At 47.9% G+C, this 17,801-nt stretch overlaps 1 protein-coding gene across 1 annotated transcript in view; it reads left to right on the forward strand.

Moving 5' to 3' along the window:
- The first annotated feature begins 2,712 nt into the window (after nt 1-2,712).
- Nucleotides 2,713-17,801, forward strand: part of LOC140389951 (hepatic and glial cell adhesion molecule-like) — a 76,307-nt gene continuing 61,218 nt past the window's right edge. Inside the window, exons 1-3 of the mRNA XM_072474636.1 lie at nt 2,713-2,885; nt 14,747-15,108; nt 15,400-15,759. Of these exons, the coding sequence (XP_072330737.1) occupies nt 15,096-15,108; nt 15,400-15,759 (373 nt within the window). The 5' untranslated portion in view covers nt 2,713-2,885; nt 14,747-15,095. The remainder of the gene's footprint in view (nt 2,886-14,746; nt 15,109-15,399; nt 15,760-17,801) is intronic.

A 17,801-nucleotide genomic window follows, 5' to 3' on the forward strand; every position in this document is an offset into this window, starting at 1 on the left:
TTCAAAAGGAAATACCAGGAGAATCAGTGACATTGATAAGAAACTGACTGAAGGATGGGAAAAAATGAGTGCACATTGGAGGGGCAATGGCAGAGTGACAGGGCAGGGTAAAACAGAGTCCTGTATGGGATAGCTGTGGGTTCAGTGCTGGGACCACTACCATTGCTGAATTACATGGCAAACTGACAACATTTGCAGAAGGGGTTGCACAGTGGTCAGCACTGCTGTCTCACAGCACCCGTGACCCGGGTTCAATTCCAACCTTGGGTGTCCGTGTGGAGTTTGGGTCCTTGTCAGGTGCGCTCTGCACCACTTTAAGCTGCATGAGGCTTAGCCTTGCGCAGGAGGAGGTGGAATTGGCCCAGTTCAGTACTTCGCTCCAGAGTCCCCACCCTACTTTCCATCCCTAATTCTTCCTCCCATTTCTCTCTTGTTCCATCCAATGGTGTGTGCGTCCTTTCTGAAAGACGTCCGTATTGTAGCTCCTCCAACATTTTGTCTCTCAGGGCCCGAGGGTACCTCATCGTCTCTTTGCAGAGAAAAGTTTTGACTTGTAAATGTCAGAGTTCCTGTCCATTCGGTAGTTCCAGTCTCTCTGTCATCTCTTGTGAATTTGCAAGTCTGTCCCCCGTGTGAAAGTCCTTAACCGCTAGCATTGCCCCATCCTGTTTCCACCTCTTAAAGGTGGCATCTAGCATGGCTAGTGGAAAATGTGTTTGGCGCAGATGGGAGCCATGGTGGACACCTCCATAAATAAATCAAAGAACATTCTCCGCATCTCAGTTTGTGCCAGTTTTCCACTCCACCCCCCCCCCCCCCCCGCACTGCATGAAAAATTCCTCAAACATGGTCATGAACAGTCCCCCACCATGTCTCAAAGCCCTCCGACGATTCCATCAATTTGAACTTAATCTTCTCCAGCTGGAGAAAGTCGTACAGGTCCCCCAGCCAGGCTGCCAGCGTTGTGACCACCATTCCAGCAGAATCGTTTGCTGGGCAACTAGAGAGGCGAAGGCCTTCCACCCTCCATCAGCTCCGGCATTTCCAACACCCCAAAAAACGCCACCAAAGGACCCGACCTGGCCTCTACCCCCACAATCTTTGATAACGTCCCAAACACCCCCTCCCAGATCTCTTAAACGTCTCAGACCCCAGAACATATGTGTGTTATTTGCTGGCCCTCACCCACACTTGTCTGCCACCCCCTGGAAGAACCCATTCATTCTTGCCGCACCCTATGCACCATCTTAAACTGAACAAACTCAACCTCGCACACAAGGAGGTCGAATTCACCCTGCACATCACCTTACTCCACATCCTATCTCCCCCAACACCCACCCCCCCAGCTCCTCCTCCCATTTATCCTTATCCTCACCACCTATATATATCCGTAATCTTACCCTCCCCTTCCACATCCAGCAGCAGCAACTGCTCTAGCAGGTTGTACTCTGGCAGCTGGTGAACCCCCCTCCATTTCTTCCTCGCAAAGTCCCTCTGTGATGAACGGTTACTGCCTTATCATCATGTAAGGTGATGTCCCCTTTAAGACCAGGCTTGGAACCCTGGGGACTCCGCCTCTGGCTCCGCCCATCTGGGAGCCATACATAAAGGCCTGCCTCATGGTCTGTATAGCAGTCAGCTCTCGTCCAAATCTGTAGCATAGTTATTAGCCTAATAAAGCCTTCTTTACAGTTTAATCTCTAAGCATCATTATTGAGGGTACCTCACCCTCACTGGCATAAACTGAATTTGCTTCCCTTCGGAAGCTCTACCCTTCCTTTGAAGCTCTACCCTTCTTCAGAACTTCTACCCTTGTTCCAGGTTCTGAGTGTTGCTACTACCACTGGGCTGGTTTGAGTGTTTTGCCAGCGGGGAGGGGAGCTCTGTGGCGAGGGCTCAGGGTCATTCCCGCGCAGGAGGACTCCTCCATCCTCACCCATTACATGTTTGGATCCCTTACCCATCCCCTCTGGGCTGTGGCTGCAAAATGGTAATATTGCAAGTTCGAATTTCTCCTAACTTCGAAGAAGTTAGATTCCTATTGCAGGGCTGAGGGAAAAGCTTGTATTGTTATTTTGAAGTTAGAGATTTACAATCTGTTCCTGAGTGTTGTTTAGAAATAGGTCACCTTAAGAAGAAATACCAATCTCTCGGGTGCTTTCTTAAATTGGGAGTCAAGCCCAATGTGGTGAATCCTGACTGCAGCAGGGGTTGGACTCCTCCAGAGCGGCAGTGTCTGAACATTGATTCAGAATAATTCTTGTCAATGGGAAGTGACTCTTTCAGGTCATTTCCAAACTTTCAGAAAATCAACAACTGTCCTTTTATTTTGTCAGGAAATGTTCAGTAGTGACAGTCTTAAATCTGAATGAAATATTATTTGCATTGATATTAATGTTAAAACTTGCCAACGCAATCAGGTAACTTCCGTTGTTACACTAACAATAGATTTCAACAAAACATTAATTCCTCCTTCCATATGTAAAAAGACAAAACACTTTTAACAAAATCCCTGCAGCTTGTCTTGGTTCTACTTCAATGCGGGTTTGAGCGAATTATCGATCCAAAAACGACCTAAGCCTGAAAGTTGGCGTCAGCTCGCTGTACATAAGGGAGTGTCAGAAAAGACGCGAAAATGGGGCGGGGGGGGGGGGGGGGGGCAGCTCGCTGTACATACGGGACTGTGAGAAAAGGTGCGAAAATGGGGGTGGGGTTGTAAAATTCAGTTTGCTGATCAGAAGTGAAGGAGCTGAGTGTGGAGATCGAGAAGCGGCTCCTGTCCAGGGAGGAACCCGTTCCCTCAAACATGAGCTGCTAACTCAGCCTGACTGTCAGAGACAAACTGATCAAACTTCCCACAAAGTATTGGAAGGAGAGAATTTCAGGTCAGTTTCCACATTGAAGTTTCTCTGGTTTTCACTGGGGCTGGGAAATGGGATGTCGAGAGGTTTAGAAAAACCTTCTGGTAACTTTTCTGGTCTTTGGGGACCAGCATTTCTCTCTCATTCTGATTAAATCGGGGTTCAGACGATGCAGAAGGAGTTCCCAACAAGCTGCATTACTCCCGCATCTTAAACTTATTGTTCAGTTAAACAGGTGCCTGGTGAGAGGGAGAAATACTTTCATAACGTGGAGATCTGGATGTTACTTTGAAATTGAGCTGACAAAATCTATCAGACCAACCAGTAATTAGCTTGAGGAAGTGGACTAGTTTATACACCCTGTCCCCTCTCTCTCCTGAATCTTTGGCTCGGCTGCATTTTCTCTGCTGGGTCTGAAACTATAATGTGAATGGAAGTTTCACACTTGGACACCAATGAAAACCAAGCAAGCTGCGAGTTTTAAACATCTCTCCCTTGTTCACAAAGACGGGTTCGGTGCTGGGCTGTAACTCGCCAATGAAATCTTTACAAAGTATTTTAAACGGAAAGTGTAATTGTTGTGCTATTAATTTATCAAAAATCTGTCATTACCATCGGTCAACCCCACCCGTAAACACTAAACAAGAGGTTTCAGTAAAACAGGAACACCGATTCTATCATCAACACTGACAAAGGCGATTCATTTCAAATACTTTTACCCACGTGTCTATGTTAGTGAGTTTGACTCGGTGCCAGATGCCTCCTTAAACTGATGTCCCGGAAAGCGGAACACTTTGAAAACTAGAAGTACAAAGGCAGTTAAATGTTTATTCGCGCCTTTTTAAGGAGCTGTTCGCTGTAAAGTTGCAGCCCGCTGTACATTTATTTTCAAAATGTGTGGTTGGTTTGTTCATTACAAAAATGCAGCAATTCCGCGATGTGGAGCTGCCCAAGTTACCCAGAGACTCGAAAGAGTAACATCGAAAAGGAAATTAGGAAAGCAAATAGGGACTTTATTGAAGTCATTTACAGGACATGGTCAGCATCGGTTGCCCTGAACCGCTGCAATTCCTGAGATAGGTACAGCCGCAGTGCTGTTAGGGAGGGAATTTCTCGATATTGACCCAGCTTGTATGAAAGAATATTGGGGGAAATAATCGAGGTGAACCTGAAGATGTTTTATTAGTACATCGTGAGTAAGAGGATCACTAAGGAAAAAGTAGGGCCCAAAAAGATAACCTATATGTGGAGGCATAAGATGGTGGTATGATTCTGAATGAGTACTTTGCATTGCCTTCACAAAGAGTTAAGGAGGAAGTGTGTGAAGTATTGGTCAGCTCCATAAATATCCCCATCTTCAATGTGACAAACGGAATTTAACCCTGAAAATGTGATGTGATGCTTTGGGAGTACTAACAATGCGAGGGTACATATAATGAACAGAAGGATGCTGGGGCGTACAGAGGACCAGAGGGATCTTGAAGTGTATGAAGGCAGCAGGACCAGCAGATAAGGTGGATAAAAAGGCAGACTGAAACAAGCCCAACACACATTCCGCGACCTGGGGATCCAAATAGCCCATAACTGGAAAGGGATCCCAAATGGAACCTCACCAGTCTGACAGAGGAAGTAAAAAAGGACCTGCATAGATGGAACATGCTCCCTCGCGGGGAGAGTCCAGACGATCAAAATGAACGTGCTGCCCAGGTACATCTTCCTATTCAGATCCATCCCGATCTACATCCCCAAGGCCTTTTTCAAAGCATTGGACAAACTAATCATGGCGTTCGTATTGGTGGGGGTGGGGGGGAAGAATGCTAGGATCCCAAAGAAGGTCTTACAAAATCAAGGGGAGGGCTAGCCCTCCCAATCCTACAATTCTACCACTGGGCGGCGACAGCCGAACGAATAAGGGGATGGATCAAGGAGCCAGATGTCGAGTGGGTACGTGCGGAAGAGGCCTCCTGCAAGGGGACCTCCCTCCGGGCCCTCGCCACGGCGGCACTCCCATCCCCACCCAAATAACACACCAGTAGCCCGGTGGTGGTAGCCACCCCTCCAGCCCTGGAACCAACTACGGCAGCACTTTGGACTGACCAAAGTGTCGGACAAAGCTCCCATCTGCAACAACCATAGGTTCACACCAGCACTGATTGACGCCACCTTCAAAAGGTGGAGACAGGACGGGGGGGACACTGACAGTCCGGGACTTATACACCGACGGCAGGGTCGCAACACTGGACGAACTGACAGAGAAATTCCAGCTAGCCTGAGGGAACGAGCTAAGGTATCTGCAACTCAAAAACTTCCTTTGAAAGGAGACAAGGACTTACCCACAACCGCCACGACACATTACTGGAGGAGTTTCTGGACACAAGCATACTAGAGAAAGGAAACTAGCGACATGTATGACCGACTGGTAGAAGGAGCCGACACCGTACTGGACGCACCAAGATGAAATGGGAGGAGGACCTGGGGATCGAAATAGGATGGAGACTCTGGAGCAAAGCACTGCATAGGGTCAACTCCACCTCCACGTGCGCAAGGCTCAGCCTGATGCAACTAAAAGTGGTACATAGAGCCAACTTAACAAGAACCCGTATTAGTAGGTTCTTCCTGGAACATAGAACGATACAGCGCAGTACAGGCCCTTCGGCCCACGATGTTGCACCGAAACAAAAGCCATCTAACCTACACTATGCCATTATCATCCATATGCTTATCCAATAAACTTTTAAATGCCCTCAATGTTGGCGAGTTCACTACTGTTGCAGGTAGGGCATTCCACGGTCTCACCACTCTTTGCGTAAAGAACCTACCTCTGACCTCTGTCCTATATCTATTACCCCTCAGTTTAAAGCTATGTCCCCTTGTGCCAGCCATTTCCATCCGCGGGAGAAGGCTCTCACTCCACCCTATCTAAATCCCTGATCATTTTGTACGCCTCTATTAAGTCTCCTCTTAACCTTCTTCTCTCCAACGAAAACAACCTCAAGTCCATCAGCCTTTCCTCATAAGATTTTCCCTCCATACCAGGCAACATCCTGGTAAATCTCTGCACCCGCTCCAAAGCCTCCACGTCCTTCCTATAATGCGGTGACCAGAACTGTACGCACTACTCCAAATGCAGTCGTACCAGAGTTTTGTATAGCTGCAACATGACCTCCTGACTCTGGAACTCAATCCCTCTACCAATAAAGGCCAACACTCCATAGGCCTTCTTCACAACCCTATCAACCTGGGTGGCAACTTTCAGGGATCTATGTACATGGACGCCTAGATCCCTCTGCTCATCCACACTTCCAAGAACTTTACCATTAGCCAAATATTCTGCATTCCTGTTATTCCTTCCAAAGTGAATCACCTCACACTTCTCTACATTAAACTCCATTTGCCACCTCTCAGCCCAGCTCTGCAGCTTATCTATGTCCCTCTGTAACCTGCTACATCCTTCCACACTGTCGACAACACCACCGACTTTAGTGTCGTCTGCAAATTTACTCACCCACCCTTCTGCGCCTTCCTCTAGGTCATTGATAAAAATGACAAACAGCAACGGCCCCAGAACAGATCCTTGTGGTACGCCACTTGTAACTGAACTCCATTCTGAACATTTCCCATCAACCACCACCCTCTGTCTTCTTTCAGCTAGCCAATTTCTGATCCACATCTCTAAATCACCCTCCATCCCCAGCCTCCGTATTTTCTGCAATAGCCGACCGTGGCGAACCTCATCAAACGCTTTACTGAAATCCATATACACCACATCAACTGCTCTACCCTCGTCTACCTGTTCAGTCACCTTCTCAAAGAACTCGATAAGGTTTGTGAGGCATGACCTACCCTTCACAAAGCCATGCTGACTATCCCTGATCATGTTATTCCTATCTAGATGATTATAAATCTTGTCTCTTATAATCCCCTCCAAGACTTTACCCACTACAGACGTGAGGCTCTCCGTCTATAGTTGCTGGGGTTGTCTCTGCTCCCCCTTTTGAACAAAGGGACCACATTTGCTATCCTCCAGTCCTCTGGCACTATTCCTGTAGCCAATGATGACATAAAAATCAAAGCCAAAGGTCCAGCAATCTCTTCCCTGGCCTCCCAGAGAATCCTAGGATAAATCCCATCAGGCCCCGGGGACTTATCTATTTTCAGCCTGTCCAGAATTGCCAACACCTCTTCCCTACGTACCTCCATGCCATCTATTCTAATAGCCTGGGTCTCAGCATTCTCCTCCACAACATTATCTTTTTCCTGAGTGAATACTGACGAAAAATATTCATTTAGTATCTCGCCTATCTCTTCAGACTCCACACACAACTTCCCATCCGTCCTTGACTGGTCCTACTCTTACCCTAGTCATTCGCTTATTCCTGACATACCTATAGAAAGCTTTTGGGTTTTCCTTGATCCTACCTGCCAAATGCTTCTCATGTCCCCTCCTTGCTCGTCTTAGCTCTCTCTTTAGATCCTTCCTTGCTACCTTGTAACTATCCATCGCCCCAACTGAAACTTCACACCTCATCTTCACATAGGCCTCCTTCTTCCTCTTAACAAGAGATTCCACTTCTTTGGTAAACCACGGTTCCCTCGCTCTACGCCTTCCTCCCTGCCTGACCGGTACATACTTATCAAGAACACGCAGTAGCTGATCCTTGAACAAGCTCCACTTATCCAGTGTGCCCAACACTTGCAGCCTACTTCTCCAACCTATCCCCCCCCCCAAGTCACGTCTAATGGCATCATAATTGCCCTTCCCCCAGCTATAACTCTTGCCCTGCGGTGTATACTTACCCCTTTCCATCATTAACGTAAACGTCACCGAATTGTGGTCACTGTCCCCAAAGTGCTCTCCTACCTCCAAATCCAACACCTGGCCTGGTTCATTATCCAAAACCAAATCCAACGTGGCCTCGCCTCTTGTTGGCCTGTCAACATATTGTGTCAGGAAACCCTCCTGCACACACTGTACAAAAAACGACCCATCTAATGTACTCGAACTATATCTTTTCCAGTCAATATTTGGAAAGTTAAAGTCTCCCATAATAACTACCCTGTTACTTTCGCTCTTATCCAGGATCATCCTCGCCATCCTTTCCTCTACATCCCTAGAACTATTTGGAGGCCTATCGAAAACTCCCAACAGGGTGACCTCTCCTTTCCTGTTTCTAACCTCAGCGCAAACTACCTCGGAAGATGAGTCCCCATCTAGCATCCTCTCCGCCACCGTAATACTGCTCTTGACTAGCAGCGCCACACCTCCCCCTCTTTTGCCTCCTTCTCTGAGCTTACTTAAACCCCGGAACCTGCAACATCCATTCCTGTCCCTGCTCTATCCATGTCTCCGAAATGGCCACAACATCACAGTCCCAGGTACCAACCCATGCTGCCAGTTCCCCTACCTTATTTTGTACACTCCTGGCATTGAAGTAGACACACTTTAAACCACCTACCTGAACACTGGCCCCCTCCTGCGACGTCAAATCTGTGCTCCTGACCTCTGTACTCTCATTCTCCCGTACCCTAAAACTACAATCCAGGTTCCCATGCCCCTGCTGCATTAGTTTAAACCCCCCCAAAGAGCACTAACAAATCTCCCCTCCAGGATATTTGTGCCCCTCAGGTTCAGATGTAGACCATCCTGTCTGTAGAGGTCCCACCTTCCCCATAAAGAGCCCCAGTTATCCAGAAATCTGAATCCCTCCCGCCTGCACCATCCCTGTAGCCACGTGTTTAATTGCTCTCTCTCCCTATTCCTCATCTCACTATCACGCGGCACGGGCAACAACCCAGAGATAACAACTCTGTTTGTTCTAGTTCTGAGCTTCCATCCTAGCTCCCTGAAAGCCTGCCTGACATCCTTATCCCCTTTCCTACCTATGTCGTTAGTGCCAATGTGGACCACGACTTGGGGCTGCTCCCCCTCCCCCTTAAGGACCCGGAAAACGCGATCCGAGACATCACGTACCCTTGCACCTGGGAGGCAACATACCAAACGTGAGTCTCTCACGCTCCCACAAAATCTCCTATCTGTGCCCCTGACTATCGAGTCCCCAATTACTAATGCTCTGCTCCTCTCCCCCCCCTTCCCTTCTGAGCAACAGGGACAGACTCCGTGCCAGAGGCCTGTACCCCATGGCTTACCCCTGGTAAGCCGTCCCCCCCACAAGTATCCAAAGCGGTATACTTGTTTCTCAGGGGAACGACCGCAGGGGATCCCTGCACTGACTGCTTCTTCCCAGTCCCTCTTACAGTTACCCATCTATCTCAAATCTTTGGTGTAACTAATTCCCTAAAGCTGCTATCTATGACCCCCTCTGCCTCCCGAATGATCCGAAGTTCTTCCAACTCCAGCTCCAGTTCCCTAACTCGGTCTTGGAGGAGCTGGAGATGGCAGCACTTCCTGCAGGTAAAATCAGCAGGGACACTAACGGCATCCCTCACCTCAAACATCCTGCAGGAGGAACATTGCACTCCCTTCGCTGCCATGCCTCTAACTTTCTACCAAGATCTGGCTAACAACTAAATTTTTTTTAAAAAATAATAATAATATAATATGGTACTTACCTCACACCAATGGATTTTATTATTAGGTTAGAGGAGGAGGGCTGGTGGGAGACACTACACGTGTAGTGTCTCGGGTTTCTTCTCCACCAGAATTTATTGGTGAGGGACTTCCCAGAAGTCCGCGGGCCGAACTTCCTGTTCCCGCCTTGAAAAAATAAAATTTAAAAAAAACAACAGCAAAGAGGGACAGAAACGGGACCAGGTAAGTGTTTACTTAAATACTCACCCAGCAGCAGCCCCCCCACTCCGCTCCCGCTGAAACTCCAAGAGATGCTCCTGTAAGGGAAGTTAATTTAAACTGCAGTACTCACCCACCAGCTGCCTCTGCGCTCCGCTCCCGCTGAAACTCCAAGAGATGCCCCTGCAAGGTAAGTTAGTTTAAACTTCAGTACTCCCCCACCAGCAGCCTCTGCACTCCGCTCCCGCTGAAACTCCAGCTGGAGGTAGAGGATAGATGTGAACGGTGCCAAGGAGACTGATTAGGCTGGAGTTTTCCATAGAGCAGAGAAGACTGAAGAGAGACCAGATTGAGGTGTACATAGAGAGGGTAGAGGAAGAACGGTTTCCCCTTAGTAGAGGGGTCAATAAGCATGGGGATTTAAGATAAGGGGCAGGAGCTAGAGAGGGAATTTGAGGAAAAGCCTTTTCACCCAGATGGTGTTGGGAATCTGGAACTCACTGCCTGAAAGGGTGGTAGAGGTGGGAACTCTCTCAAAATTTAAGAACTATTTAGATGAGTACTTGAAACACCAGAGCATACAAGGCCACGGACCAAGTGCTGGGAAATGGGATTTGAATAGATCGTTGCTTGATGGCCACTGCAGGCACAATGTGCTGTTATGATTTTATGACTATGACGGGGAAAGCCCAGTGTAAAAAATAAGACTGCAGGATTTGTGATAATCTTTTAACAATAAATTGACAGTACCCAATTATTTTTTCCAATTAAGGGGCAATTTAGCGTTTCCAATCCACCTAACCTGCACATCTTTGGGTTGTGGGGGTGACACACACACGGACACGGGGAGAATGTGCAAACTCCACACGGACAGTGACTCGGGGCCAGGATTGAATCTGGGCCTCAGCGCTGTGAGGCAGCAGTGCTAACCACTGTGCCATGGATTTGTGATAATCTTCAGCCAGAAGTGCCAGGTTAATGATCCAGGATATTCTGAGGTCCCGAATATCACAGATTCCAGTCTTCAGCCAATTTGATTCACTCCACATGATATCAAGTAACGGCTGAAGACACTGAATATTGCAAAGCAGTAGTACTGAAGACCGGTGCTGCAGAACCTGCCACGCCCCTCGTCAAGTTGTTCCAGTACAGCAGCAACACCGACATCAACCCAACAATGTGGATACTTGTCCATGTTTAAGGGTAAATCCACATTTGAAATGTGGGAGTCTTTTAAGGAAAGGTTGATTAGAGTGCTGGACAGACATGTCCCTGTGAAAATGAGGGATAGAAATGGCAAGATCAGGGAACCATGGATGACGGGTGGAATTGCGAGACTAGCTAAGATGAAAAAAGAAGCATACATAAGATCTAGGTGACTTAAAACTGATGAAGCTTTGGAGGAATATCGGGAAAGTAGGACAAATCTCAAACGTGCAACAAAGAGGGATAAAAAGGATCATGAAATAGCTTTGGCTAACAGGGTTAAGGAAAATCCCAAAGCCTTTTATTTGTATATAAGGAGCAAGAGGGTAACTAGAGAAAGGATTGGCCCACAAGACGAAAGAGGGAATTTATGCGTGGAGTCAGAGGAAATGGGTGAGATTCTTAATGAGTACTTTGCATCAGTATTCACCAAGGAGAGGGACATGACGAATGTTGAGGCTCGGGATGGATGTTTAAATACTCTCGGTCAAGTCGGTACAAGGAAGGGGGAAGTTTTGGGTATTCTAAAAGGCATTAAGGTGGACAGGTCCAGATCGGATCTATCCCAGGTGACTGAGGGAAGCGAGGGACGAAATAGGTGGGGCTTTAACAGATATCTTTGCAGCATCCTTGAGCACGGGTGAGTACCTGGAGGACTGGAGAATTGCTAATGTTGTCCCTTTGTTGAAGAAGAGTAGCAGGGATAATCCAGGGAATTATAGACCTGTGAGCTTGACGTCAGTGGTAGGCAAACTATTGGAGAAGATACTGAGGGATAGGATCTATTCACATTTGGAAGAAAATAGACTTATCAGTGATAGGCAGCATGGTTTTGTGCAGGGAAGGTCATGTCTTACAAACCTAATAGAATTCTTTCAGGAAGTGACAAAGTTAATTGATGAAGGAAGGGCTGTAGATGTCATATACATGGACTTCAGTAAGGCGTTTGATAAAGTTTCCCATAGCAGGTTGATTGGAAAAAGTGAAGTCATATGGGGTTCAGGGCGTACTAGCTAGATGGATAAAGAACTGGCTGGGCAACAGGAGACAGAGAGTAGTGGCGGAAGGGAGTGTCTCAAAATGGAGAACGGTGACTAGTGGTGTTTCACAGGGATTCGTGCTCAGACCACTGTTGTTTGTGATATACATAAATGATCTGGACGAAGGTATAGGTGGTCTGATTAGCAAGTTTGCAGATGATACTAAAATTGGTGGAGTTGCAGATAGCGAGGAGGACTGTCAGAATACAGCAAAATATAGATAGATTGGAGAGTTGGGCAGAGAAATGGCAGATGGAGTTCAATCCAGTCAAATGTGAGGTGATGCATTTTGGAAGATCTAATTCAAGAGCGGACTATACGGTCAATGGAAGAGTCTTGTGGAAAATTGATGTACAGAGAGATCTGGGAGTTCAGGTCCATTGTACCCTGAAGGTGGCAACGCAGGTCGATAGAGTGGTCAAGAAGGCACACAGCATGCTTGCCTTCATCAGACGGGGTATTGAGTACAAGAGTCGGCAGGTCATGTTACAGTTGAATAGGACTTTGGTTAAGCCACATTTGGAATACTGCGTGCAGTTCTGGTCCCCACATTACCAGAAGGATGTGGATGCTTTAGAGAGGGTGCAGAGGAGGTTCACCAGGATGTTACCTGGTATGGAGTGTGCTAGCTATGAAGAAAGGTTGAGTAGATTAGGATTGTTTTCATTGGAAAGACGGAGGTTGAGGGAGGACCTGATTTAGGTCTACAAAATTATGAGAGGTATGGACAGGGTGGATAGCAACTAGCTTTTTCCAAGAGTGGGGATGTCAATTACAAAGGGTCACGATTTTAAGGTGAGAGGGGGAAAGTTTAAGGGAGATGTGCGTGGAAAGTTTTTTATGCAGAGTGTGGTGGGTGCCTGGTACGCTTTTCCAGCGGAGGTGGTAGAGGCGGGCACGATAGCATTTTAAGATGCATCTAAACAGATGTATGAACTGGCGGGAAACAGAGGGAAGTAGATCCTTGGAAAGTAGAAGACCGGTTTAGATAAAGGATCTGGATCGGCGCAGGCTGGGAGAGCAGAAGGGCCTGTTCCTGTGCTGTAATTTTCTTTGTTCTTTGTATGTATGTCCTGTACACGCAACGCAGGACAAATCCAACCTGGCCAATTACCGTTCCATCATTCGACTTTCAGTAATCAGCAAAGAGGAGGAAGTGGTCATCAAGAGTGCTATCAAGCGGCACTTACTTAGTAACAACCTGCTTCCTGACTCTTAGTTTGTGTTCCACCAGGATCACTCAGCTCCTGACATTACAGCATTGGTGCAAACATGAAGAAAAGAGCTGAACTCTTCAGCAAGAGTTAAAGTTGAACTTAATAGCAAGGTAGTATTTGAATGGGTGTGGCATCAACGAGCCCTGGAGTAAATAGGAACAAGGGGAAAGTCACTCCATTGGTTGGAGTCATACATGGCACAAAGGAAGATGGTTGTGGTTGTTGAAGGTCAATCATGTCAGTTCCTGGACATGCTGCACTGGGTCATGGCGTTCCCACGGTGCTCCTGAGAGAAGTGCCCAATGGCTGTGACTGACATTTTAATTGAGAATGGCAGCATTGTCACCTTTTAAATGAGAAGGAAATTAGGCTGACTGCAGTCTTTCTGCCATAAGCGACAGCAGTGATCTGGCCATGCGCCTTGCACGTACACATCATGCACCCTGTATGCACATAGTTTTGGCGACAATTCACAGAGGAGAGCTTCCATTTTCCAGCTGCACCAAGTGGACTGAGAAGATAAATCATTTTGTTACAAGAAACAGATGGTCAGAGACACAAATAGGCAGTGTATCTACATGCCAGGATCTCACAATCTGAGTCTGGAGAGAGCTGCCGAGGAGAGCCGAGGGCAGGGCAGAGCAGTGCGATGTTAGCTCTGTACAGAGCTCCAGGGCCTCTGGTCAATAACCTATGAAGTGAAATTTACCTCTGAAACAAAGCAGCATAAAGATGATTTCTTGAGGTATGGTTTTGTCAATTGTACCAATGCAAATAACGATGTGTGTTACATGCAGGGAAGTACTGGCAAATGAGAGGAGTGGTTTCACATATTGAAAATAAGTGGTGTGTGAAAACTTCCTTTGGAGATTGAGAGCCCAGAGTCACTTATTAACTTAGAGCTGACTCCAAACAAAAAGACTCAGCTGCTGTACCTGACCTGTGACAGCACATTAAAAACGCAGCAAAAGCCCATGAGGCTGTTAGCATTCTGGAGCTCTCCCAGGATTATCCAGTGTCAAGTAAAGCAAGCATTTTGTTGCTATTGCCCTTCACAATGACTTGCATGTGCGAGGTTTGGATTTTCCATTCACATGAAGATGGCACAAAGGAACTGGCTGAAATTTGCACCTGATATGCACATTGCCCTCTCCTCCTGTGAACCTGACTGGAGTGAGATTGTGAGGACCAAGCAGGCTCCCCTTTTGCATGAAAGGTAAGCAAACATGGCGAGTGTTCCGGGGGGGGGAGGGGGTGGGGGGGGTTGAAAAACACTGATCTACAAGATGCACTGCAGGAACTCAGTAAGGCTCCTTCCAAACCCACAACCTTGCCATCTAGAAGGACAAGTGCAGCAGACACTTTGGAACAACGTGACCTAGAAGTTCTTATCCAAACCACTCACCACCCTGTCTTGGAAATATATCACTGTATCAAAATCCTGGAACTCTGTCCCTAATAGCACTGTGAGTGAACCTACATCACCTGGGCTGCAGTAGCCCAGTTCAAGAAGGCAGCTAACTAATACATTCTCAAGGGCAATTAGGCATGGGGTTAAAATGCCAGCCTAGTCAGCAATGCCCACATACCATGAATGAATAAAACAAAATTATTATTCTTCGACTAGCAGCAAAAAAACAATTGACGTATATGATTTATGCTTGTATTTTTCAGCACACCATTTGTATTTTTGTGTGGAGGAGTATTACCCGCCAGAGCTGATACCATCACTAACACCCCTGAAGGAGGACAAGTCCTGTTCCTTGCACAGTAACAAGTTTTGGAAGATCAGTATAATGTAACATTTAGATCAAGATTTCCACAAACCATTGAGATTTTAACATGGAAATTGCATAATCCAGATAAACTTCACGTTGTGTAACCACCATATCAACACGGGAGTTGGAATCGAGAGATTGTGTGGTACTGAGTGATGTCCAAGTTAATGGCACTTGGGAATATGAAATACACATTGAATACACTGGGACAGAACTGACAAAAACACAATGAAAGTACTTTAAGGATGCAAGTATTTGGTAAGTGTCCACAGTATTATTGTTGGAGCTGAAACTGCTCAAATCACACAGCTCACCAGCACAGTGAAAAATTCAGCCTCCATTAACAAATGAACCGTTCCAACTCTCACCAAGAGTCCTTTGACTCTGTGGACAGATAACTGGGTGCGTCGCAGAAGGTTAAACTATCCTAATCTCCATTCAAACTGAACTGCATCAATAAAAACCCTTTACCTACCTTTCCCTGCAACCTCACTCAGTTTGACTAACGACTAAAAATTAATGTGTGCAATTTCTATTTGTGTTTTCCAGTATTCTGTTTGTTTACAGTGTGTGGAGAAGCGTTGAACGTCAGAACTGATACCATCAACAACGCCATTGCAGGAGAACAGGCCCTGTTCCCCATCCAGCATCAAGGCACTGATCAATATGATGTTACATTCAGATTGAAATTTCCTGTGGCCTTTAAGATTTTTACATGGAAATCTAATAATCCGGAGAAGCTGCACATTGTCCACCCACTGTATAAACACCGAGCTGGAATTGACAGAGATTTTGTGGTGCTGAATGATGTCCAGGTTGATGACACTGGAGAATATGAAATACACATTGACTACTATGGGTCAGAACTGAAAAACCGTGATGAAAGTACATTCTGGATGCAGGTCTTTGGTAAGTGTTGATGTAATTTCTGTTAACTTTGAGGATTGCAAGAAACAACATAACATTTCATTGAGGCCTGAAAGGGCTCATGATATAAATTGGGCTGGATTCTCCGATTTTGAGACAGCAAAACCGGTGCACCGATTCAGAAACTCTAAATGGGTTAGCATTATCGCCACGTGGAACATAACCGGTTCGAAGCGAAACGGTGCCGAGTCCTGATTGGTGGACATGAGGCTAATAGACGTCGCAGTTGCACTTAAATGATCCACACACCCTGTCAACAGGATGGCTGGAAGGGACGCTGAACTGGAGACCTGTCGCTGTGGAGGAGAGGCGGATGATCCTGTACCCCGGCCCAGGAGGAAGGCCACCAAGCCCCGCCATTCGCCGTGCCTTGATGCAGGTGGCAGATGTGGTCAGCGCCATGGACAACGTCATCCGGACTCGCATCCAGTGCAGGAAGAAACTGCACAACCTCCTCAGGGCGGCCAGGGTGAGGAGGTAGCACTGTGCTCCTGGCACCGACACCTCACACACTCATAACCCGGCCCCCCCCACCCACTCCTGGGGGACGGCCGAACCCTCACCCTGCCCCACATGCCAGCCGCAACCCCTGGGCTGCATGCGTCGGAACTTCTAACAGTGTCGTTTTTTGTGTTTGCCACCCCTCCCCCCAGGAGAAGGCCACGCACAACTGCCGGGAGCGGGAGAAGACCGGAGGGGGACCACCATACTTGCGGCTCCTCACCGTGCCCAAACAGAGGTCACTGGACGTGGTCGGCGTCCCATGTAAAGAGAGGTCGCCGACGCAGATGTCAGTGGTCGCGAGCTCAGTTGCGGATCCCCATGACATGTGTGGGCACGCCCAACTCGATCACACCCCTCATCCACCTCCTCAACCCCCCCACAGCCCATTCAGCAGCCCCCCCCACACCCCCCCCCCCCTCCCACCCAAACACGCAGTCTAACCATACAGGACCTACCAGAGACGGGACAGGTCCATTTAGTGACCCCACACTCCAGTCTGTTCCCCCTCCCCCCCCCCCCCAGATGGCTGAGCACTGATGGGGAGAGCAGCCTGAACACTAGCCCTCTGCCCGAGACCCAGGGGACCCCCGGGGTTCGGGTCAGAGGAGGACACGGACTTTCCGTCACAGCTGTCTCCAACACCCTCCACCATCTCAGCGACTATCACCTTGGTTGGGAACATTAGTGAAAATGCTACTGGGACACTATCTGGTGCACACCACACATCGCATCCGATACAGCAGGTGGAGGTAGGAGCAGCTGAGAGGCCGGACGGTCGGAAGGCAGGCCAGCCCCAGGAACCAGCTGCCCTCCAGATGGGTCCTGGAACATCCAGTCCCAGCCACAGTGCAGGTGCAGTCAGAGATCCAGGGACTATAAGTAGGGATGACAGCCGGCTTACAGCACCTGCCTCCGGATAGGCGTCAGCAGCCACGACCACAGCGGGTAACCCATATCGCCCAGCAGCCAACCCCGCAGCCGGGGGTGTGCCCCTCAAACATGTCGGGGATCACCAAGTGTGCCAAGATGAATGCGTCATGCATGCTGCCTGGATATTGGATGAAGACGTGCATGATGCACATCTGTTGGTCACAGACCAGCTGGATGTTCATGGAGTGGAATGTCCTTTCTGTTTGTGTATAACAGCCTGTTATCCACGGGTGGCTGTAGGGCGGCATGCATGTCATCGCTCACCCCCTGGACCCAGGGCTTCCCGGCGACGGCAGCGAACCCTGCTGCCCGGGCATCCTGGTGGGCTTGGTCCACATGGTACTGGATATACTGATCTACCTTGACTGCATGGATGCACCTGTGCACCGATGTCAGTGAGATATCGTTCCCCATCCAGCATCAAGGGACTGATCAATATGATGTTACATTTAGATCAAAATCTCCTGTGGCCTTTAATATTTTTACATGGAACTCTAATAATCCGGAGAAGCTGCACATTGTCCACCCACTGTATAAACACCGAGTTGGAATTGACGGGGGTTTTGTGATGCTGAATGATGTCCAGGTTG

The sequence above is a fragment of the Scyliorhinus torazame genome, chromosome 14 (assembly GCF_047496885.1).
Source record: "Scyliorhinus torazame isolate Kashiwa2021f chromosome 14, sScyTor2.1, whole genome shotgun sequence".
NCBI classification, from domain to species: domain Eukaryota; kingdom Metazoa; phylum Chordata; class Chondrichthyes; order Carcharhiniformes; family Scyliorhinidae; genus Scyliorhinus; species Scyliorhinus torazame.